The following is a 26,519-nucleotide window of genomic DNA, read 5'->3' on the forward strand; positions in this document are numbered from 1 at the left end:
CTACTAGAACACAGCTCTCTTAATTTTTCTATCTCATGTTGTGGTTCCCACTTTTTTTTTCTATATTGTCTGAATCCACTGAGTTTTCGTATCGTGTCTGCCGAAAAAAGATTCACAGATACTTGAGAAAATTTAATCGCTCCCGACCTCATATTGCAACCAACAGCCACGCAATGATTGTCACCTTTTCTGCAAGATATTACCCTTACATCTTTGTAATCCATGTTACTTTTTCAAAACCGGAAGTAGGGTCCCGCCCGCGATGAACAGGAACGAAAATGTAAACATCAGGTGACTAGTCAGCATAATGGTTGAGGGTTCGACGTGCTGACCCCACGTCACCCCATCTGGTTGAAGATCTCTAGGAAGGATTGTGGATGGGAGAGACTGGCATTCGGAAGGAAGGCCAAGGCCCTGCGAGAGCTGTTGAGCCATGGCTTATTATTATTATTATTATTAAAATAAGAAAAAACAAGGGAATGAGGAAAAATATATTTTTTAAATATTTATCTATAATAAAGCAACCATTCAATTTTATTTTGTTTTTCATGGATCGGTTGCCCTACTACGCTATAATCCCAATTAGTATCTTACATGTTACACGATAAAGCACATATTACTATCCGAATACTTATTCAATAAGCTTTTTTGTTTGCTAGGAATCATTGCTTATTGCATGTTGAGCTAGTGCCCACCTAGCCGCCTCTGATGAAATCTATCATTCTTCAGAGTCTCTTTAAAATTCGACTCTGGTCACTTGTAACTTGCTGGGTGCAGACACTGTGCATCGACGCACTGTGTTTTGCGATAAGGAGCGGCATTGTGAAGTGTGACTCATGAACGCGAGCAAGCTACGCTACGCGTACCAAGCTTGTCTGCCTTTGAAAAACGTTTCGCACATTTGCCAGTTCGCAAACGTTGTAATTATTTCGTGTCACCTTACGCAACAGCAAATACATTTCATAAGGCTATTCTGGACACGAGACTTTCATCAGAAAACAAGCATATCTTTTTCTGCAGTATCACAGGAAGAGAACATCGTCCGCAATTTTGAAGCGTCTAGATATTTTCCGTTAATAATGTCTAATCAACATAATACGTGTAAGTAAGTTAGAAGAAGTAACTAGTAAGTTAGAAGAAGTAACTCGCATTTTCACAAAAACTACCAATATTATTGTTTTTCTTCATCACTTCGAAAATATATTCTCGAAGATAGCTGCTATACTACAAGAAACAATTAAAAATTAAAGTAAAAGTTCAACTACATTTATACCCTGTCCCAGCTAACTGTGGAGCAAGGCCGCGCATAGCGTCAGAGAAGCGAGGGAAATCTATTGGCAAGAGAGAATCAGTAGACGCTGATGGCAAGGCTGGTAACTTCAGTCGCTTTCCACTTCTCCACGCAATTCCGTTCCTCTCACGTGTTCATTTGTGGAGTCGTCTCGCGTCACTACTTCCGCGGAGACTTGTTTTCGTTTGCCTGCTCCACAGTTAGCTGGGACGGAGTATATATCCAAGGACATTTACAATATTGGAAAGACAGAATACTTAAACATTGTAGTTTCAACGGAAGGAAAGGGCGTGATGTAGTGGTCAGAGTTGTCGATTGGACTGCTAGCGGTCCCAGGTTCGATTCTCCTTACGAGGTGTTCTCTTTTTTTATTTATTTTATTTTTATTAAACAAGTTCATGGTGACATTATTTGTAATAGCAGTGTATAGTGGCTACATTGTTCTGCATCTGAAATTTGCATCAGGTGACTTCTGCAAATATCGAATGAAAAGTTTCCATCATATGCAATTCTACATTAAATGTTTTCGCCGAGTCGTATTACTTTCGTTTTCTTTGTTACAAAGAAGTATTCTTGCACATGGCATGTAGGAGGAGAGTTGGATCTACATTTCACATTCGTCAGCTCATTCCACCTGCGTTCAGGAGCGAAAGCTTGTAGGGTAGTGGTTACCGTTAAGGATTGTCAATCTGATGGTCGTAGGTTCAAACCCCTCCGGTGGCAGAAACTTTTCGTAAGTTCTAGTCATATCCCATTGTGTTCATTGTGCACGCCGTGTGAAACGGAATGATTCAGTCTGGAATTAACAATGGGAGAGGAGAAATATTTAATAACAAAATCTCCATTTCAACGAACCGAGAAGTGGGGAAGAATTGGACAATTCTTATAAATATTAAAATTACATTCATGTTTTTAGTGGTATAATCGCAGGTAAAATCAAAGATCTTACGTGGAAGATTTTATCTTGCTCTGAACTCGGCCAAAAGGAATTTCGCGCCGATCTAATACATTCTCCAATACATTATAAAATGTTATTGAATGTTTCATTTCGATAATTTGATCAATGCATTAGTTAGTTCGATATTTTCTGCAACTACCTCTTCTCTCCTCTCGTCTCCAGTCCCTTCTGTTCTTCTCTTCTCCTTCTCCTTATTCTCTCCCCTCCTCCTCCTCTGCTTTTATCTCATACCGCCTTCCCTACTTTTGTCGCGTCTTATCTCCATCCCACTCTTCTCCATTCCTCTTATCTCCTCTCCTGTCTTAGATTTCCGACTCCATTGCACTCTTCTCCTCATCTTTTCGTTCTTCTCTTTTTCTCTCTTTTACTCTACTCTCCACTCCACTCACCTCTTCTCGTCTCCTCCTCTCCTCTCCAAACTCCTTTCCTCCTCTTCTATCACCTCGGTTTCCTTCTTCTCTTCTCTCCTCTATGCTCCACTTTCCTCATCTCCTCGCATCTTTTTCCATTCTCGTAATTACTTCTCCTACCCACTTCTGTCCTCTATTTTGTCCCTCCTTTACTTTTCTTCTTCTCCTTTCGCTTTCTCTTTTCTACTCTCCTTTGTCCCCTTTCGTTTCCTCTCTCCTATTTTCCTTTGTTCAGACTCATCAACAATGAAATAGTAGAACAACGACTTTCCTTCTTCCAGAAAGTGTTTCCATTTGCAACAAATGTAATACTGATTTTTGTACTAGTATTGTGCAATATACGTTGATTTCTTTCTTTCGCGTATTTTATAAATATCTAATGTGCATGTGGCAACCCTGAAATTCAGCCTAACTCTACACGCAACCCACCAACTCCTTGTGTAAATTGGGTTGCCTAGTTTAAAATGTTATTGTCCTAAAACTTTTGAGAGACACTGTACCAGGTGGTTGTGAATCTCGGGATTATGTGTGTGGGGGTAGTGAATCCAGTGTAGGCTGTATTAGATCACTCAATGTGCGGACACATGGCGTTCGCTGATTAAGCCAGCGTTCGTTCCATTTATGTCTTCCAAATGGCTTATACTATATCCTTCTCATTTATCAATTACGTAATGATTACGGCTCGGAAGTTGATAATAATAATAAAAAAAACTTAAAATTAATAAAAACAACACCACTTTTTTCTTCAAAAATTACCTAAAAATAATTTTCTCTCTTAAAATGAAACCATAATTTTTCATAAATTACAAGAGAGGAGTGCAATACTTCGATAAAACTTGTTGTTTGGTGGTTTAAACTACCGAAGCAAAGGGGAAAAAAACAATTAAGTGCTAATGTAGTTCTCCATTTTTATTTTTTCATAAAATACACCGCAAGGTTTCTCTGTATAAGCAATTCGCCTTTCAGAGTGAGCCTTGCACGATACAGTAGTCAGTCAGGATCTGAAAATATAGTTGTATTACGCATGCGTCAGATTATAATTTCTTGTTGTGACTAAAACCACAGCAAGGGAACCTTAAAGTATTTCAAGTTTGCATATATTCGATATCAGGAAATTTAAATATGGAAGTTATGCTTGCAAATGCATGAAACAACAGAGAATGAGCAAAAATAAACGTCAAAAATTATTTTAAAAATGCAACAAAAAATACTGAAAAATGACCTAAAAGCCAAATAAGGCCGGAAAATGAAAAATAAAAACTATGTTTTCCGGTTCTCACTGAAGAGAAACGGACTACTATCAACATTGTTTTAAGGCCCAGAAAAAAGTACGAATTTTCATCAACTTCCTAGACCTTGTAATGATAGAAATCTGAAGAGGAAATTTAACATTTTCAAAACTAAAAGGCCTAAAACTCAGTGTTCTTAAGTTGTTGTTTTTGTTTTTTTTTAATTTCTGGGGGAAGGCCTCCGGACCCCTTATAAAGTAGGGAATATTCAATAACCCTCATGTACATCATATGCTTCTCCCAGAGTCTGACCCTACCAAAGCAAAAGCTCAAACTCCGCCCATGATCCTATTGCATTTATTTGTGTAGAAAACCAACGATAGGATCGATATAGAAATCCTTTAGTGTGAATCTTTGCCTGAAGAAGACCTTGTTAGAGGGTGGAAACGTTACGTTTTTAGTGTATATTCATTTATATATATATATATACAATAGGTTTTGCCTTGGTCAGCATTTGAATGTTTTATTAACGTGGAAACAAGGCTTAATAGTGTTACCAATGGAAATACTGATAATATACAAATGTAGTAAAATTGCGTAAACAACATATAGCTTGATTTAGGCCTTTGTGATTTGTTAAGAATTTCATTGAACTGGATCATATCCATTGTCGAAAATGCTTTTACAACACATGCATCCACATTGACAATGTTATTCCTTGAAATATTAGGAATATTCAGTGAAGGAATACTTGCCATTAGAAGACTGCGAAAGGTTACTCGGACAGTGAACTTTCACAAGGCTTATAACGGGAACATTCTAGCCGTTATCTTTTGGACTTTGCCTTGTCAACAATAATGATCAGAGCACATGCCAATACGAACGATTAAGTGCTGGCATTTATAGACCCATGGCAAGTTCGTGTACAATAACTACAATATGCACAGGTCTTAATGAAACTCTCGCACCGATCACACTGTTTGTGAGGCCTGCTGCCCAATAAAATGAAGGGCAAAATATGATGGAATTGTCTTTCTTATGTGTCTTTGTTCAACTTCAACTCTTGACATTGCCCAAACAAAGCCCAAGTGTGTTGTCGTATAAATGAAGATGGCCGCATAATAATGATTAAATATAAGGGTCTTGATTGTGTTACGTAACCCTAGTATCACTTTATGGAGAACATCACCGTAGTTCTAGACTCAATTAGACTATGCGAGCATAAAACAAACACTGCCTTGTATATACCTAACGCTTAACTGTGGCGATGAGGATGAATAATAATTAAAAAATTCGAACCAGGCTTTGCAGTATGTCGTATTAACCGTTCCACATGGAAAACACACTCCTGAGTACAAATCGTCAATATAACAATATTTATAATTAATATACCTCAATTTCGATATGTGTACGATGTCGTCCTAATTGCGACCACTTGCTGCCTGAACATGATTAACCTCGAAGGGCAGTGTCCTAATTGCGAACACAATTTCTGCCTTTGAACCTACAACTTCCTCTCCGACTTCCTAAGACTGAGACTGGTCAGTGCCTTGTTAGAACATAGAAAATTCGACAAGACTAAAGTCGTTGCCGAAGTATAATTAATTTAATAATAAAGGTGTGGCCTATTATCTATACATGACTACATACTGCACAATTCTTAACTGAAAAGAGTTTCGTCATCTAATAATATAATTATTAATTTCAAATTTCAAAACATATGACACTGTTCTTAAAAATTTATGTATACCATCAATCCCCTCATATCTGTTAGCAAGGTGGATAAAAATCATGATTCTATTTTTTAAAAAAGAAGAGAGAAAATACAAAAAAATTATATATGTGAAAACTGAGAGAAAGGGGGATACTACTGCTTAGGGTTATTACTTTTATTACAAATGTAAAAAAAAAAGTCGACAGGCTGGCTGACTGTCATGCTGAAAACCCCGGTTCGAATATTGGGGTGGGTGATCTAAGGTCGGAAATTTTCTGATCTTGTCCCTGCATAAAGCAGCTCTGGAACTCACCCAGCCTCAAATCAATGGATCCTGGGGGGTAAAGGCAGCCGGAGTTTGGTTGTAATCACATAATCCCCAAAATGGCCGAGATCAAGAATATATCGAGCCCTACCCTTATATCCTCTGAATGTGCATTCATGGTGCGGTGCTAGAGAGTAAGGAGGGGCAAGACTGCGCAGTTTGAGTTCATAATTTTATATTCAAGCTATGAAACTACAGAGACATATGAAAAAAGCAATACACATTGCACTATCCTTTGCTAACTCACAGTAAATTTCCAAAAGCTGAATGAACAATATTTCTGCATGAAACAATTTAAAAAAATTGTTGATTTTTTAAATCTAAATCGATATTTTTTTTATTTAAAAAAAAACACGCTTAAAATTGCTTGCATGGTTTCTGGCACCATGCACATAGATACGTATTTTTTTATAGAAAGGCCTTTCTTTATTAAACGGTCCTGTAAAATACTTGAAAAGTTTGATTAAATCAAATAAGAAATATACGTAAACATACATTTTTCTGATATTGTAACTACTATGGAAATGTATGTTGAGTGTGTTAATGAAACTAATAATAATTTCAGTAACTTTTCTTCCAGTGAAAATAAAACATTCTGGATGTACTACATAATTGTAACTTAAAATATTAACTTAAATATTTTTATAGTCTTTGTAGCTGAATTTTGGAGATTTGTTTAATGATAATTTGAAAAAATATCAGCTGCCATGTTTAATTACAGTTTAATGATATTGACCACTATTTATAGTTTAACATGATTAGTAGTTTGAATATTTTTCTACACAAAATGTTTGCTATTTTTGCCCATAAAATTATCGAATTTTAAATCAAGATAAATCCTGTGTTTACATTTCCTTTCGTATGAGCTTCACACCATCAGTACATCTATTTTATTTCCTTTATTTTCCTATCTTAGAACCTAATAATCACCACCATTAAATTATTACGAGATTATGTACTTTCACCAAAAGTGTTTCTGATATCTACAAAATCCTTATGTACATTATTCTAAAAATTACTAATTTGGAGTGATTTAAATCAGTGATTTTTCTCTTTTTTTTTCAAAAAAATCACCTGATTTAAATCAATCCACCCTGCCTGTTAGTGTTCCTAGCCATTATTTCGTCAAAAAAGAAAAAACATCCATCAAGATAAGTAGTTTTTGAAAACATTTTTTTCAGGTCCATGGGTTCGCAATTAGGAGATGGAAATATTTCCTCACTTTTATGTGTTCGCAATTAGGACACAACCGTGTGTACATATAACAATGCAAGGAAAAGCATATGCACCTTTCACGTCTTTATTATTGCTGCATCTATGGTGTCTCACAATATGGTATACTCGTATTAGTAGATACTAGAATACGTTACATTATATTGATAATTTTGTGAGTTTTGAACCATTTTGGGTTAGCTGGGACAACAAAAGTGAATGCTGGTGCGATAAGGAAACACCTAACCAAGATTCAAACCTACAACCCCCATCGATAGATAAGTGAAGAATTTTATGTAGTAGTCACGGTTGTAATGATTCCATGGACTTTCAATGGGATCATCACAACCCGTGACTGTACGTAATTCATGATTATTCTGAATTAGCATAATAGTATTTAATTATTGTCATACAAAATTGACGACCCCCGTAGCGGAGTGGTTAGCACAGCGCGCTACGACGCCAAGGTATCCGGGTTCGAATCCCGGCCTTCGCATGGGTGTTATTTGTGAGTGTCTTTTCATCAATATTATTACCACTCATCCTCATCGTCGCGATTAGTCAAAAGTGGCAGAAAAGCGACGCTAAACAAAAATCAAATAAAAAATACAAAATTATAAGAATGATTGCTTACATAAGAAACCTTTCGCTTCATGTCTCGGTAAAGGCTAACACATTCGTGTATTTATCACATTACATCCAACTGAAATAGTGTATTATCTTGAGCAGACGTGGTCCTCTTTAAAGTTGTATTTGAATGAAGTTGAATTCGCGTCAGAAACCTCCTGGAATGAACATCATTAAGATGATGGCTTGAGAAATTGAACTCGCGACGATCCATTATCCGAGACTAACACTCGCATACTCGATCCAAGATGCCATCCATGTTGGTTCCGTCCCTCGTCCGTGGAATCTTACTTCTTTTGCAGCGCATTGGGTTTTGTATGGGAATTCTTTCCACGCACAACGCGTAAAGAATCTTGGTGCAGTATCGGAAGAGGCTGAAGGCAGCCCAGTGCTAACACAACCGCAGCTTAGCAGATCGCTGTGTATTTTACCGAAGCGGATGCTGATATTGGGGACTAAGGCGTAGCATTGTTGCGTAGCGTCATAGGGAAACCGGAGGGTAGAGAACAACTGTCAAGCTCTAGAGGGAGATTTCTCCTTTTTTTTTTTTTTTTTTTTTTTTTTACGAAATTGCAGCATTCATATCAGAGAGCAAGACTTGTTGCGAGTACGGAACAACAAAGCCAGATGCTCTTCTGTTAGGAGGGGCAAGTTTGGTTGGTCCCCCCTCCCCCGTTTCTGCTGTAATTCCCGTGTTGCTTAACAACAGCTGACAGGCTAATCCGATGGACAGGCTCCTTGGATGCTGAAGGCTTAACGCAGGTGTGCCTCTACTGGCTGGCCTGAACAAAGCGATCCCTTCGTGCAGAGGGTGATGATAGGGTGGGGGGTTCACGTGGCTTGTTCTTTCAAACGCCACACGATCGATAACTAAGTACACTTGCAGTGCAACACTAAAGAACCACAGTGTTCAATTTTATGTAGATGGGACGTCCACGTGGCTCTCCCCGTCGTTTCCTGCAGCTTTCTGTGAGCTCGGGGTTGCTTTCTGGAGAGCTTTAATGGTGAACCTGGATAACGTAATATGACCATTCGTATCTATAATGCAAAATAATTAAATTTCCTCCAGTGGCCAGACAGCGAAGAAGCGGTGAATGATGATGGGGAATGAAACTAAATGGCATTTCAAAAAGGTATCTAGGTTGATCAGTTTGAGGGTGGTGGGTAAATGTAAGATTTTTTTCTATCAATCCATTTAAAAAACTAACAACATTCACTGTGTAGCGTTTGGCTGCAACGAAGAACTGCTTTCGATTCCCGCAATGGATCGGCTCTGTGGATCTCTATACTCTATCCCGAGAATCTCTGGAACAGTACACGCTGCTGCAAAGGCTGGTAACTGCAGTCCATTTCACCCCACCTCGCAATCCCGTTCCCTCGCACGTGATTACTGGTCGAGCCGTCTCGCGTCAATAATGCGCACTTTTCATTCGCTTGCTCCAGAGATTCCCGGGACAGAGTATATGCGTGCCTGGTGGTAACCCAAGGGGTAAAGGTGGTGGAAGTATGGTACTAAGCACATCACCACAAATGGCCGAGATTGTGATTGTGTGGAGTCTTATGTGCATCGGACAGCTTTTACCTTTATATGTGTGTGTGAGTGAGAGAGAGAGAGAGAGGGTCCGGAGAGGGAGCGAGACGTTAGGGTAAGAGAAACTACAGTGGATGACAATGACTGAAGGAAGGCCATATGGTATTTTAAGATACCATCCCAACATTGGTTTGAAACACTACCGAAATACCTGTCACAACAATGGTATATTATATGTTGCAAATGTTATGGTATTATTGTCACTTTAGGCTAATCGCGACGAAGAGAATGACTGATAAATACACTGCTGGACAAAATAAACCGGACACTTGCATTTTTTGTGATAACGCATAAATTCTGATTCGAAGGCTAACGAAATGTTGCAGAAATTATTTGAAATAAGAAAACCTGAATATATTCAACAGAAAACAAATTAAAATTAACGACTTGGTGGCGTGCCTAGGATTTTCAAAGGGGAGGGTACTTTTTAGTAATTGCAATTCAGATGTCAAATATTAAGGTGTCCGTTTTTTTTATTAATGAAGACATGCCCACGCCAGGTCTCGAACCCGGGAACTTCGGTGGTGAGATCTAAAGTCGACCACATGACGTCATTAAGGGTGAAGACAAAACATTATCAACAAGAATGTGTCGCTGTTTGATTTGATTTTCGTTATTTAGCGTCGCTTGTTTGCTACTTTCGGGTAATTTCGACGATGGAGATGAGTGATGATATGATGAATTTCATGAAGGGACACTCCCAAAAAACACCCATGCCCAAGATGGGATTCGAATCGTGTTGTGATAACCTTTCCGCCACAGAGGTAGGTTAAATGAACGCGACGTTGTAAAATGAGGTTAATGAACTATTAGAGCACTGTTGGAAAGCTACAATACAAAATATATATTAAAGAAAAAAACTTGTCCTGCCATAAGAAATACGAGTGAGTGCAGAGTGTCAAAAAGTGCAGCGAACTAATCCACTTATTGTGAATGTGAATAGTGAAGAAAAGAAGGAAAAATACTGTTGTGAAATGAAAATTTCCGCCACACCAAAGATTAATCTCTTGTTACGGACAACTAGGTGCTCATTCGTGGCAAGTACGTGTAATGCCAACCAACAGTGAACATTCGCGGACAAGGAGCGGCATATTTTTTTTTTTTTTTTTTTTGCGCGCCGTTAGCGACCCCCAACTTTCCCTGTCATAAACCATCGCTCGAGGGGGTTACAGGTACGGTAACACGGTTCTTTGTATTGAAACTGAGACACGCCAAATTTGAGGGTGTGCGAGCCCGCGCTCTTGGAGTTTACGATGTAGGCAAATTGAGAAAAGATGAAAAGAAGATGAAAGATACGTCGGCGTCAAGGTCTTGGAGCTCTGCTGAGCTCCTTTCCAATCCTCGTGTTTACAACCGCGGTAGGGTTTGTCCGACGTCAAAAGGCCCGATGAAAGTTCAATCCAAGAAAGAAAAACTTCATTTCATCTCACTGTCATATTGTGTTGATGGGTATGGAACAGGGACATATATAGTGTGTGTCCGGACCGCTAAACTGTATTGGAAGAATTCAAACTTCTGAGGCACCAATGTTCTTTGCCCCCTTCCTTTATTTCCCCTGTCTGTGATTTAAAGACTAATTTACACATAAACATGGTTTCGTACAGCAGATTCAAAACAACTACACATACGTTATTCATTTTCAACAGTGGGAGCGATTAGGGGGGCATGGGGGGAGTTATCCCCCCACATTATTTGCCACCTTTTGTTCCCGCACTATGACTTCTTAATGTTTGCTTACAAAGAAAAAGTAAACTGTCCTTGACCACCCCTCCCCACTTTTGTTGCCCAATCACCGCTACTGATTCCCAATGTATGGGTAATTTGTTCTGCAAATACACAGAGGTAACACAACTAACGGATAAAGTATGTGGGGAGTGTTAATAACAAGAAATTTGCTAGAGAACCAAGTTCGATAGTTTAATTTCATAGGAAATAATGCACCTTCCTTACCCTACTTTCAAAGGATATTATATCATTAAGCTTAATTTTACGTTTCTAAGTAAAAATTATTAGCCAACAAGTGATAATTAAGATGTGGGTTCTTGCATAATGTATTTTTTCCTTCACTGAAACTGAAGCACATATGGCCTGATCATAACATTTTAGTTGTGAGCAGTTAGGGCATGGGTTAGACGTTAGAGCATAGGCTATTTCATATTTTTTGTTGAATTCAATTCTTATTTTAAATCCACTTTATGCAAATAGGCTAATCGAGACTGGGCCTACAGTTTAAAGTGGGATCCAAACCACTGTGCAATGCGCCTACACAGAGTAATCGAACCACTACGCCATCGGGGAGGCCCCTTCATAATGTTGTGTATATAATTACATATATTGAAGAAGTTTACACAATAATAAAATTAAATGGAACTTGTAGAGATGTATCGTTATGTTATCATCCACTTGCGATGAGATTGAGAAAATATTATCTTTTGTAAGGATTCTATTTATTAGTATATCCTAACTACATTTGTTATTTTGAATTTGTGACCAAATGTCGGAACTTCATGACTGAAATATATCAAACACAGAGCAAATTTTAGTCGGACCCTGTGGCTGAGCGGTGTCCACCTCCGTGGCGGAGTGGTTAGCACAGCGCGCTGCAACGCCAGGGGTTCCGGGTTCGAGTCCCGGTAAGGCATGGTTGTTTGTGAATGTCCATTCATCACTCAACCCCCTCTTCGCAAATTAGCCAAGAGGCACAAAACGCAAAGTAAAATAAAATAAATCAACAACAGAGCAAATTTTAAACCTGACAGGATGTCCCTTTTTTTTAAGCAGACGCAAGTAAAGTTTAGCAGGGCTGACATTACATTTGAAGCCAAAAAGTTTTTAACTTTATACTGCACTTTCATCTCTTAAGTGACTTTTTATTAACCGGTGATCATTTCCCTCATAAAGGCAGATTTAAGGCTTGCAGCCAAAAAAGACAAGCTGCTCGTTCTTCCCCCTTTAAGTGCGATGGTGTTATAAAACACTGCATGTTGCATGAAGCAATTAGAGGTAACTGAAACAGAAATTCCCACGCGAAATACAATCTTACTTGTTTTTATTTCAACGAACATACAATCAACTATAGAATAATAAAGACGTTATACAATGATTAAGATAATGATATGATGGAAAAACAGAATAAAGTATCATTGAGGAAATAAGTACCAGGATCGAACAACTGGTATTAGCTGATGTTCAGCCAGATCCAGACCCGTTGATTGCAGAACGCCGAATTCTGAAAGCGAAGAGCGGTCAGCTAGGCAGAGCAGGGAACGAAACACGTGCACTTTGGAGCCTTTGGTAACTAAACTTCAAACAGCATGAGTTATCTAACTTGACTACGGCCAAGGCATCAGTGCATTCCCAACAAGCCGCACTACGCAAAATGCCGCGACGTGTATCTGAAACATACATTACAAATGATACCTTGTCTCCTTCATTTTCTCAGGAATTATATTTAATGTTCGAGGATTGACTTGCTAAGAACTCGAGACAACAAACAACCCTGTCATTTTCATTTCGCGTGCAATACAAAGAAGTATTCGCTTTTCACGCAACGACTCTCTGAGCCCTTCTGATTATGATCTGGGCACAAAAAGTAAGGGGGAATGATCCTGACATCCACAACCTTTCTCACTCTGTTCCCGTGCGTTTTCTTTTCTTTCCATTGATTGCAGCAAACAGACGTACCCACAAGACCTGCTGATTGGCCTGAAAACAACACAGAATGTTTCATAGTATCTACTTGTAAGGGAGGTCACGCGCTGATGTGACAGCAATATACATCATGGAAGCATGCATATAAAAAACTAAAAAAATATATAATAAAAAAAAGCATACACAAATTATAGCATTCACACTGATCAGTGTGAATACTCTCATTTGTGTGTGCGTGTTTTAAAAAATCAGTAGCAAGAATCATACATCCAGCAAGCAGGTAGCAACTTAGTGTTTCGTGAAATATGCGAGATTCTCTCAAGAAATACACGCAGGTGTATTAGTTTTTTAAAATATATATATATATATATATATATATACTGATTTAAACCAATAGTTGGTTTTCGCGTAATCTCTACAAATCAAACATATATAGTTTAAGTTTCTGTCAAGACTGTCCTCTAATAAATTTAGAAAATTGTATCTTGACAATTTAGATACGTATACGGTTCTGTAAATATACTACGCGACACCATTTTCCCATATTGCTCACAAAGCCTCCCCGATGGCGTAGTGATAACATCATCGTCTTGTAATCAAGGAGTTCCAGGTTCGATAGTTCGGATCCCAATTCAAACTCTAGGTCCAGTCTCGATTAGCGTACACTCAATCAATACTGCTCGTAGGGCCGCTGCTAGGAAACGCGAGGCCCTTATATTTTTTTAAAAATGTGAAAACCTTCTATGCCTAGTAAAATTCTCCATTGGAACCAACATGATTATTGATACTGCGTAATTTAACCCCCAACTCCACACTCACGTTTGCACAAGAAATTAATGTGAACAAAACATTCAATAATATTACCTAAGTATATACAAATTTCGAAAGTGCGAGGCCCTGTTCGGTGGCACGTGTCGCACACCTCTAACGGTGAGCAGTGCTCGTAACGTGGCATGCATGTTATTGCAGAGAGCCTCTCTTACTTAGACGCACGAATTCGTTTTGTATTTTTCTTAGTTCGTTATTATGCCACTTTTTGCGGTTTTGTGCGGTTATAGCACAGCGTGCTACGACACCAAAGGTACCGGGTTTGAATCCCGCCCCGGGCATGGGTGAGAGTGTTCCTTCACCAATTTCATCACCCAACCCAATCTTCTCGATTAGCCAAAAAAGGCAGAAAACGAAGTAAAATAAACCAAACCAATCAGAGCAACGGAATTAAGGATTGTTTTGTTAGTTTTTGTTTTAGACCCACTTTAAACACAGGCAGCTAAATGGGTACTGAACCTATAGTTTAAAGTAGGATCTGAACTCGCTCCAACGAGTATCAAACCCGGGACCCTTGTTTACAAGGCGACGAACTTACCACTACGCCAACGGAGAGACCCTACCTAACACTCGCAACGGAATACCCACTCGAACCCAGAACCTTCGGTAGCGAGACGGTGAATCGACCAATCACGCGCTCTGCATGCGACAACTACAAGTGGGGCACATCAATAAGACGAAAGACCACCGAGATCGCTACCTTGCTTAAGAAGTCTACAAACTAATCGATTCGTACCGTGGTTGGGTGTTGGATAAAGAAAGTAATAAAGCCAAACTAATTGCGTACACAAAGGCGTCACTTAATCCACAGCCCTAACATGCGAAAATCTCAAATACAGATGCAAGATTTTGAGGTACCTCTTAAGAGGTAAAACATAAGTCAGCGTTAGCAGCAGCGTGTATTGCTTCAGCTCTGAGATTCCCAGGATATATATATAAGCATCTGCCCTTTATTGTACATCATTGGGTAGGTCACGTTGGTTGGTTGACCGATTCAATCAGGTTATTTACGTCGCTTTTTTCCACATTTTTTTCATCGACGGGATGAATGATAATGTGGATGAAGGGACAAGCACGCATGAACGACACAACAATAAGTCACCAACGTTGACTGCACTGGCGGCAAGCTGCTGTTGCTTGTCCGGTTGGGCTCGTGCTGGCGTAAACAAAGGCAATTAGGGTAAGGAAAAAGTATTATTTATTGGGTGTCGAACATGATTGAAGCTATGTCGGCGTATGAGGACTATCTGACATGGGCGGAGGGAGGGTTGCGAGGAACTTGATATGAAGAAGCGTCGTCGCATGTAGGGGGCTGAGGTGCTTGGTTCGAGGGAACGGCGGTGGACACCGTAGGTACTGGGGGCAGCGGTGGAAGTGCTCTGGGTCTAGAAATATGAGTGAGACGGGCACGTCGCTTAGTGGATGGCCTGTTTTTAGAGCAATTACACCAAAGTAAAAGACATGGGCATTTCAGGACAATGTATAATAGAAAAATGACACTTAAGATAAGAATAAGAAGAACCAACGCCTATGGACCGTAAGCAGAAACAAGGCGTGTTGGAGATCCAAACATGGTGTGTGTTCCAAATCTAAGGCTTGAGTTCGCTGTATGAAGCATAAAGCGAGTAGTTTCTTGTGCAAACCTGTTATAAATAAGAGCCAGGTTCCAAATATAGAGCGTGTAAATAGGTACAACACTGTGTTTATAAAATGGCTTATACTCGGGGATGGGAGTGATATCTAAGGAGTGAATTTCCATTTGCCAATCTTGTTTCAGGGTGTGTGAAATGTTGAAGTCGTCGTTAAGTTTGTACAAGTTTCCTAATGGCATTTCTTCCAAACCGAAGGAACGAGATGGACAGTTTTAAATTTAGGGTGTTGCTGTGCAACGCATGAATAGACTGGGTGAATAGAAATGAATTCGGTGACGCTTACTTTAGAATTACATGGGAGTGACATTTTACAGCTCCGTCCTGTTCGTGAGTGGTCATGGAGTATTCTAGAACCGAATCGTTTGGATAGTGGACGGTCACTATCGGAGGAGGGAATGTTATTATAAATTCTGTTCTATCCACTCGCAGAATTTCCGTAAGGGTGGAATTTTTGCAAGTGTAAGCGCATTCATGTAAAGTCTCGAACCGTAGTTGCGTTAAACACTTGCCGGACGCACTTTAGTCTCTCCCGATGAATTTGGCATTTATCCAATTGAGTGCCTTGAATGACAAAGTTCCTAAAGAGGCGCCAGGGCCTCGTTTGTCTGCAAAATACAGTCCAGGTTGTGCTACGTGGAAGAGAGGTGAGTGTCGCCGTAATAACTTCAATAAATGCAATGGGATCAATTCGTCGCACTATAACTTCAATGAGTGAGAAAACTTCGTTAAACAGCCCAAATATATATATATGAATCGAAATTCGTAAACTATGCTACCATAGCAGTGCCATGAGAAAAAGCATAGGATGTGACGGACCAGCCTCGCTGGCCAACACAGGATCCACCATAAATTCTGGGTTAGATTCTTCGGCTTGGTTTTTCATTGCGAGCGATTGATTGGTTTTCTCGAGTTTATTTAGCAGCGCTTATCTGCCACTTTCGGCTAATCGCGACAGTGGGGATGAGATAAAATGGATGAAAGTACAATCACACACATGTATGGAAGACACAACACAAGCCTCACAGAAGATTATACTGTGGATGTCATCATAAAGGGTCACGCCTTTCACCCTTTTCTTTGCGATTGTCACTTCACCTAACCACCGTTCATCGTCAGTGTGTACAGGCACGTATCTAGAAATATATTTCGGGGGGGGGGGCGTCCGAACCAAATATCTCAAAATAATAATTATATTAAATTAATTAATGTTTTTTTATTACGTGAATAGATAACAAGACGGTATAAGGATAGTGATATAACAGCACGTATTCATTATCTAGCTTACCTATAGTTAAGGTCGGCAAAATATGTAAAAAAAAAAAAAGCCCTGGCAAGGAAATTAATGTCAAATAGGTAACGAATAGAATATTTATTGAATATCAAATATGGATGTTTGATCTAGTTGACGAAAAGTAAAGTTTTGTGCATATTATTATATATAGTAATCAATCTTGTATAAATCTTCTTTGGTACTGTCATTAAAAGTCATCCCAATACAATCCTTGCCTTCCAATAAGCTCGGTGGAAATAAATAACTCTCGATTAAACAAGTATACGTATTTTAATATTATATAATTTTAGTTATTTTATTATTTCACTATTTAATTTTAAAAGGCTACTTAATAAATCTTTCTGGGGTCCTGAACCCCCCTTAATACGTCCTTTATTGTGTAAAATATCCACAAGTGGCGGAAAAAAATATGCAAAATATAAAAAGAATAATAATTTGAACTTTCTTACGGTAAGCAATCCATTCTCTACGATGCACATATACATACACGTTATATAATTGCCGGATCCTGTGGCCGAGTGGTGTCGACCTCCGTGGCGGAGTGGTTAGCACAGCGCGCTGAAACGCCAGGGGTTCTGGGCTCGAGTCCCGGGTAAGGCATGGGTATTTGTGTTCGTCCAAAAACGAGAAAACTGAGAATACTGTAAAAAGTGTAAAAGTTGAAAAAGTATGAATGACGGGGATACCACCGCGTAGGGGTATTCCTTTAAAAAATAAAAAATAAAAAAAAAAAAGTGGTTAGCACATCGCGCTGTGACGCCAAGGGTCCCGGGTTCGAATCCCGCTCGGGCTTGGTTGTTTGTCAATGTCCATTCATCAATTTCATCACTCATCCCCATCTTCTCAAATTAGCCAAGAGGCACAAAACGCGAAGTAAAATAAACTAAATCAAACGTTATATAATTACTCGCAAATAGTATTTCAATGGCTAATGTAACCTGTACTTTTTTAAAACACAATTCTTGCAGCAGAAAGACGATTTTTCTTTCCTAAATCTCCGTAGCGCGAGAGTACATGGGCGGACCTAGCGTCTCCACATCGGGTGACGCCGCATAGCCTCGCGTCAGTCCCTGTGGCACTTTTCCCCACTTCAAGAGGAGCCTGGTTCCCGCCGGGTAGCGTTTGATATCTACTCCCTAAAATTCTGTAAAAACACCATACTTAACACTATTGTAAAGAGAACGTTCGCTTTTGATTTTATGTTTGTTATTCAGGGTCGCTTTTCTGCCACTACTTGTTCATCGTGACGATGAGTGATGATATGATGAAACTGATGAAGAGACACTCACAGAGAACACCCATGCCCTGGCCGAAATTCGAACCCTGGACCCCTGCCGTCGTAGTGTGCTGTGCTAACACTCCGCCATGAAGATCGGCTTAATGAGAACATGCTAGATAAATTACTGCTGCCTTGGACTGCAATCACCAATTGATATAATTGGTAGCATCAAGGGTATTCAAGGGGTCCCAGGTTAGATACCCGGTGGAGGCACATAGTGGTTTGGATCCCACTTTAAACTGTAGGTTTAGTCCAGATTAGCCTTACTGTGTATAAAAGTGGACTTAAAAGACCAATTCAATCAATCAATCAAAACCAATGGATATAATTCTAAACACTGAACACATGTAACAATATCCACTCAAAGGGCAAGTCCCACTTAGTACTAAGCAGGACTTGACTTTAACAATCACTCTGCAATTGAAACACTGCTTTGAACAGATGTTAAATTGAGTATTCCAAAAGCTATCATAGTATTAATAAAAATCCAATAGCACAGTAATTTGCAAAGTTAGTCTCTAAATAAGGTATTACAGCACAGCTGATATCCAGATAGAAATTGATTGATTCTGCTTTATTTTACTTCACTTCTTGTGCAAATGACTAATTTGCGAAGATGGGGATGAGTGATGATATGGTGAAATTGATGAATGGACACTCACAAACATCCATGCCCGAGTCGAGATTGGAACCCGGATCCCTGGTATTGTAACGTGAACTGCTAACATTCCGCCACGGGGGCCGGTTGTTCAGTTTGAAGTAATGAATGAATGAGTTAAATTTTTTTGGATGCTTTGTAACATGTGGCAATTTTGGACTCTTCAATGTATGTAAAGAAAAAAAACTTATCTAAAATCCCTACTGAAAAATTAAAAAGCGATGCAAAATGCCCCCTCATAAGAGTTAAAAGTTTCAAGATGGTAAAGTCGAGTAAGGAGACACTAAAAAATATCTTCAGAGACAGTGTAAAAGGCCCATGCTTCTCAGAAAGCTAAAGACATTAGTTAAAACAATGTCATCATCTCCCAACATAGACCATTAACAGTTGGATATATCTCCCACCATTGAATGTCAATTTAAACTTGTGATACATGCAAACATACTGCTGTATATCAATTCTATTTTTGTTATCATTTCTTTTCTGCCACTGTTAGCTAATTGGAACAATAAGAATAAGTGGAGATGAAGGCACACACACTCGCAAAGGACATCCAATTCCACACAGGGATTTGAACCTGGCAACTTTGGTGGTGAGATCGAAAGTTCAGCAACTGAACCAGCATGACACAAGTAAACAAAGTAAAGATAAGCAAAAATAATGACAGGATATCTATGAAAATCTCGCTGTTCCTACTTCCATGTCATTCACAACCACATCCACCTATGAATGCATCCAAGCACTCTGATATTTAGGAACTTCAGGGGTCCAAAATGACATCCATCCCCAACCAAAAAAATTGGTTTTCACTCATGAAGAGTACTCATTCTTACAATGAGTGGTAATATGATGAAAGGGCACTCACAAAGAACAACTGTGCCCAGACCAGGATTCGAACCCAGAAACCCATACATTGTATCACACTGTACTAACCACAACAGAGAATGGCTACTAATATATTACACATTCACTTTTAAAGTCTTAAGCAAGAATTTGTGCAATACTTTCAAAGTGATATCTTAAGAAAATGGACCATTGATATTCCAGTAATACAGAATTAAGAAACATTCAGCATTACAGCTCTGCAACTACATATTAAATTAAGCAAAAAATGAAGATTCGACAAGGACTCAGAATGCAGATCGTGGCCTGCATCTTCTGCTCCCATGTGTGCCAGGTAAGAAGGTGGAAGTCATTAAAATAAAGAAATGTAAATTTGCTCTTCCTCTTTTCATTTTTTTTTTTTCTTTTAAAAATATATACCTTATGGTAATACTCAAGTCTTCTGGCTTATGAATTAGCTTCCAAATGCTCAACATTACATATAAGTTGCTCTTGTGTTTTAAGTCCACTTTATGCACAGTAAGGCTAATCAAGACTGGACCTACAGTTTAATGTGGGATCCGAACCACCATGTGCCTCCACCAGGTATCAAACCCAGGACCCCTTGATTACAAGGCAACAATGCTACCACTGCGCCATCAGAGATGCCCTATAAGTTCCTCTTGGATTAATGCCTATAATGAAACAACTTAAAATTTGAATAGGAGATTGATGAATGCACAAGAGCACATTACTCTCTCAAATAAACCATTAAAGAATGTCTCACCAAACCAAAATACTAAACATTTGAAAAAAAGAAAACAAAAACAAATGTAGCGCTTACCTGTATCACCGTATGTACTCTCCAGAAGGCAATACAAGATGATAGCTCCATACAATGCACACATGTTCACCATGTTATCCTTTACAGATTACAGACAACTGTTAATAAAAGTTTCATGCGCAAAAGAAATGTTCCATCTAATCTGTCCGATGTATTACTTCACAGTAATACACAATGTCTGCAAACAGTCAAAGACACACCATGCTTCTTAGAAGTAAACGCCACTCAAAAGCAATGCACTACACAACACAAACATGAAGTCCATAAAAGAGATGCTGAAAAACTCAACTGTCACTGTTTTACTCCATCAGATTACCTAGAAAGAAAATAGTACATCAACAGTTTTTCTGAAGGCAGTCTAGTTTGACACACACAAACAAAATAAATAAATACCAAATATACATTTTGCAGTTAATTTCTTGGCCAACTTTCAAATTGAAAAAGCAGCCAAGGCCAAATTTTACTAAACTTAAACTTATTTCCAGCAAATTATTGATCTTTTGTACTCACCTTACTTATACAAAAGACCAAAAAATTAGTAGCAACACAGCTAACAAAAATGATATACAAATAAATTTAATTTTATAGTGTGACATAAAATAAACAAAAGAATATTAGAGTTTGAACATAAAAAACAATTGGAATTTTTTAACAATTCATATACTTCACAAAATTTGCATTGAAGTAACACATCCTGATGAACCCAGTCCTAAATATCCTTGAACTAAGCGAGCATTTAGAATAATTCAGTACATTCTTTCAAAACAATCAATGCTATCACTACAATTTGAAAGTATCCATGCTCTAAAAAAATACATAAAAATGTACAGCCTCACATAAGATACCCATTCAATAAAAATACATTAATGCCATATATAACTAATAAAAAATATTGTAAACCTACCTATCTTAATATGAATGGATAAAAATGTAGGAGATATTTTTTCATGTTATGTTTATATTTAAGTCAACATATTTTATGCCCCCATCAAATAATTACAACGTGTGTAAATTTTCTTAGAATTTCCTCGTTCTATCACACTTGTTGAACTGTTTCCTTTTTTTCAAAATATAAGTCTACAGTAATTATTCATGTGTGAAAGTTTATACTGTATATGCTAAGTTGCAAATTGGTAGTATAATTTGTACAAGGAACAGAAATACGTGTAAAAATAAATTCACACATAATATATATCAGAAGAGTTCTGTATACCATTCCTTTCCTTCTTACATTATGTAAACAAACTAACACTAGTTACCGGGTTCCCAAATCCGTCCTCGTGACTGTTGTTAGGCAATCAGCTGCTCGGTGGTAGGTACAGTCAATGACGCTAACGGTAACTTCAACTTTCAAACGAAGCACCCACAATATCACGAGTTCGTGTGTACTTCCAGAGACACATTGGGTTTAAAGGGTTTCAGTAAACACATGCACTCCTCTCTAGCACCCCACAAGCGCATGTTACCATTCTGGTGTGCCATTGCTATCCTGGCCGCTGGCCACACGAAAGTGATTCAACTCATCTGTGCGCTGCTCAGCTTTCCTTGCAACCGGCACGTAAACATTCGACAGATGGCAGCACAGACTGAAGTGCGCATGTTTCAGGTTTTTGACAGTTGAATGGCGTATTCCGATTTCTAAGTGCACTGAAACGCTGTAAATCCGGTTTGTGAATTTCTGTACTTTATACGCGTGTATAGTCACTAGTCACTCTCCTTATACAAAACGCCTTTGTAATGTAATTCATTGGAGAAGGCCACGCCTAATATTTATTGTAAAGATTTTGTGATTATTAAAGAGTTCCGAAATAAAATACATTATCGTTAGATTTTCTGCAAAACTGTATGAAACATAGGAGTAACTTGATGGGGGCAAGGGGGCACTCGTTCCCTACACCTTTCCAGTTTTATTAAAATTTGCATGTTAAGGCCAAGGATATTTTTTTAAACTTTCTGTAACCTGAGGTTCGTGTTCTGCCCCCCTTAAGTTACGCTGCTGATTCTATTTGACTACGGTTATTTCCCTTGTAGTCTAATTAAATAAATGAGATACAAAAAAGATGTAAAAAGCTACGATTCTTTCATTGTTGTCGCGTTATAAAAAATTAATGATAAGATCAATCAATCCAATCTTCGCTTCAACTGTTTAAAATGTTTTAAAAGTGAACGCATAAAAAATAAAGCTGAATCACGAGGTTAGATTCCCTGTTTGGACTTGTACTCTGGCGCCTCTTTACTGCGATATTTGAGGGGGATGGGAAAGCTAAGCAATTTCTTTCCTTTGCGGAGGGGGCGTATTGTTTATGTGTGGTAAGTTTATATTTAACCATCTATGCAACACAAGGTAGCTGAATAACAACAGGCTCTATGGCGGAGATGTCACAATACAAATAAGGTATCTGAACCCAATAGTTACAAGGTGAATACAACAGATGACGTTAGTACGTCATTGTCATTTAGACTTTCCGAATGACTTGATTGAACCTGTTGGCTGTAGGCTACATATAGTGCAATAACTTGAAGACAAAGAAGCGAAATAGCTGAACCTCGTGATTGTGTTAGTTAGTACTTACTTACTTATTACATCTTCCAAGTGATAGGTGTTTATATCTCTAGTCCATGTTATGGTAGCTCATAATTTGTACTTTACAACAATGTACTTAGTTTAGACTTTAATCTAAAGTCCTGTTTAATATCCATGGAATTCTGATGACAAAGTTATGACACGTCACTTCCTTGTTTATTGGTTTGCAAGTGATGTTATTTCTTTGTATAATCTCATTATGTCAATAAAACATAAATGTATTAATATACTCATCTACCTATAAAAATTACATTGTGGTGTACTTTCTTTACAATTTCTGTTGCATTTTTTGATGTGAAAGAACAAAATATATTACTAATAGGCAATATACCCAATATGGCCTCAATGTTACTTTTTAACAAAATATTCACTGCATCCTTGTTATTATTTGGAACTGACTCCAATTTTCGGAAAATATCCAGAAATGTTCCATCTTTTGAATCTTGCAATTAGTTATGCCATTCTGACTTCGTGCACCATTAGAAACAATTGCAAACCTTAGAGGCCATGTTAGGTTCAGGTACCTTAAGTTTCAAATTGTCGAGCATGGTTCCAAATTTTCTGAAAGCTTCTTTTTTTCTGAATGTTGTAGTTCGTGTTTGTGTGCAGACCAACAGCTATATATAATCAAAATGTTCATATCGCTGTTTTTTACTTTACCTTCTCCCAGATACAGATTTATATGAGTCTGGGTGATCACCAGAGCCACTTGCAGAAACATGTCCGAAAAAAATTCTAACCTTAAGGCCGAATCACACGGAACTGGATTATCAATTAGTTAGTGCTGAACTGGCTACCTGTCCGGATTGATGGCTGCCTGGCTGGCTGCTTGACTGAGTTGGAGGAATAGGACATATTCTAATTTCTACTGGCTTTCCTCTTCTGGATTCTGTGGAACAACCAATGAGAGCAAAGTTTGGTCATGTGAAGATAATCTGTGAGTTTGCAAAGGTTCTTTTTTGTCTGTGGTTTCCGAGTGTTGGCTGTTTTTGTTAGTTTCTCGATAAAAAGGGGAAAGAAATGACGTGCAGTGAATTCGTGTTCAGTTCATTAATATTTAGGTATTTATGCAAAGCGATGAGATGTGTACGTGACAAATATGATTAGCAGAAAATGAAAATCCTTATTATTACAAGTGTATTAAATTAAATGTTTGATTTTTTAAAATTTGTGAATGCATCCTGCGAATCTCATGTATGAATATAGTATAATGCATTCCTGAGTTAATTAAAAAGCTTGTTCGGTACGCATTGATTACCATATTTTTTATAGCCAATCTCTACTCCATTGTTTTCTTTTTTAATTTTAAATAAAAGCACAAAGCAGTAATTCTCCTACAACATTCTTCAAATTGCTCGTCCATCTTTACAGATTGTCTGCTCTGCGCATTGTCTTATGGGAACAAAAGTCTATCGACAAGTACGGTAACAAGTATCGTGTGAGGCGAAAACTAGCAAATGGGTAGCCAGTCCAGCGCCAACTAGGGCATTCCTACTGGAAATCCAGTTCCGTGTGATTCAGGCTTTAGTTTACCCACACTCGGAATCGAACCCGGTATCCCGTGTGTCATCAGATGTCCTTCCGACTACAGAACCGCAGCTCCAAGGTATAGGTGTGTTTCGCCTACGTCACAAACTGTTGCATTGTGGGATCGAACAGCCATAATGATTGAGGCCGGTTCTTGTAAGCATACGAAATTCAAGCGGGCTGGAGGTTTGGCCCTTGTTGACAGGGGCGGCACCAGAAATTTTCGACCGGGTGGGCAGAAGCTCCTTATTGATAGATTAGGGTGGGCAGTATAAATGTAAGACCATATATAGTTTATATGGTGTATGTAAGACGTATGTATCCCCCTCTCTCTTACACTCCCGATTTTCTTCTTACTTCTTTTCCCTTCCCTTTTCTTGTTTTCTTTTTATTCTTTTCTAATCTATTCTCGCATCTTGTTTCATTTCCTTTCGCTTTGTCTCTGATGGACACAATTATTTCAAGGAAGTGTTTACCCATGCGCAGCCATACATTCTAATCACATTCTTTCATGCATGTTAATACAGTGAAATAAATGTGAATTAGGTTTAAGCTTGTGTTGCAAATACAAGGCACATACTTGACAATGATAGAAAGTGCGACGGTAAATAATCGTGAAGTTTCTCGTAATTTAAATGCATGTTCCTGAGCATAGTATTTTCATCGTATGAATTTTTAACTGAAAGAGTTTTTTTACTCCTTAGGGGTCACTTTTCTTAGCTTACAAGGTTTGTACAACTGAGAAATCTATGTCAATGTTTGTAGTAGCGGCGATTGGGTGCCAACATTTGAGGGGCAAAGACAATAAACTTTTTCTTGGTAGAAAAGGCTTAGCATAAAGAGGCCATAGTGCGGGGGCAAAAAGTGGCAAAATTTGGCGATGGAACTGCATCCCCCATTTCCCGGTCCTCCTAATCGCCGCCACTGAATGTTTGGATTAAAATGGACGTCTTATTAGGAATGATTTAAAACACACACGGAAATCAAATTCTTTGTTCATTATCCATTAAGTATTCCTAGGCTAACGAAAGGCTAACCCCATTTTTCTCACTTGGGCTTTCTGATTTGTACACGGTCGCATGCTCCGATGTTTTTGTTTTCAAACAAAAGTTATCCGAAGTAGATTGCTCAAATAGTCTCTGAGATATACTAATTTATTCTCTAATATGACATATTGCATCATATTTCAGCCTGTATGAGGACTAGAGACTTGAAAGAAGTTAAGTTCCCTTTGTTGCAAAAAATCTATACTTTGAAAACAATGCAAAAGTTTGCGCCCTTTTCCAAAATAACGGAAGAAGAACGTCAGATTTTTTCATTGAAATTTGGGGACTTGGCCCCTCCCAACCCCGTTTTTCTCACTTGGGCTTTCTGAATTGTACACGGTCGGGTGCTCCGATGTTTTTGTTTTCAAACAAAAGTTATCCGAAGTAGATTGCTCAAATAGTCTCAGAGATATAACGTTTTTCTGAAATAAGTGTTAAAATTTAAAAATCGTACGCAAAGGCCACCGCCGAAAGGTTTAAAGGTTAAATATAACAAAGCAACCACAACTTACTCTTCCAAAAAATGGAGTTGCATTAGTTCATACCTCTTAGAAAGTTGAGATGGTAGTTTCAATTGCACAGCGTTTCATTAGTAGATCAAGGCAGCTAATTCCGTGAACAATGATGTTGTTTTCCGAAAGTCTCAAATATTTGTTTCAGGCAATCGCCCTCCTAAAATGGACGCATCTTCTGTAGTGATAAAATGCCACGTTTGGTGCGAGTTCTTTCTGTATATTTTTCCACAAAGGCATAACGCTGTCGCATTATAATGAAGAGGTCCTGTGTTCGACTCCCTCCTCCTCTGGTGGAAGCACAATGCACACTGGTTCCACGTTAAACTGTAGGTTGTCTATCTCAGTATCTATCTCAGTATAAAAGTGAATTTAAAAACAAACTAATAAAATCGTCTTCTGGATACTTCGTGACATAACTTTTTTTCTCTACTTCAGCTAATACATCTACAGATTCTGTTGACATTT

The 26,519-nt window shown here is 38.4% G+C and overlaps 1 protein-coding gene across 2 annotated transcripts in view; it reads right to left on the reverse strand.

Annotated features, from left to right (window-relative positions):
- The window catches only part of LOC145983967 (tyrosine-protein kinase transmembrane receptor Ror2-like), a 607,910-nt gene extending 585,993 nt beyond the window's left edge, over nucleotides 1-21,917 (reverse strand). For both annotated transcript variants that reach the window (XM_083117192.1, XM_083117191.1), the window contains exons 1-2: nucleotides 21,642-21,917; nucleotides 20,383-20,698 (exon numbers count right to left, since the gene is read on the reverse strand). In XM_083117192.1, the coding sequence (XP_082973318.1) occupies nucleotides 20,383-20,455 (73 nt within the window). In that variant the 5' untranslated portion in view covers nucleotides 20,456-20,698; nucleotides 21,642-21,917. The remainder of the gene's footprint in view (nucleotides 1-20,382; nucleotides 20,699-21,641) is intronic.
- Between the last annotated feature and the right edge of the window lie 4,602 nt (nucleotides 21,918-26,519).

This window comes from Lepisma saccharinum, chromosome 2 (genome assembly GCF_977018435.1).
Source record: "Lepisma saccharinum chromosome 2, izLepSacc3.1, whole genome shotgun sequence".
In the NCBI taxonomy this organism is placed as follows: domain Eukaryota; kingdom Metazoa; phylum Arthropoda; class Insecta; order Zygentoma; family Lepismatidae; genus Lepisma; species Lepisma saccharinum.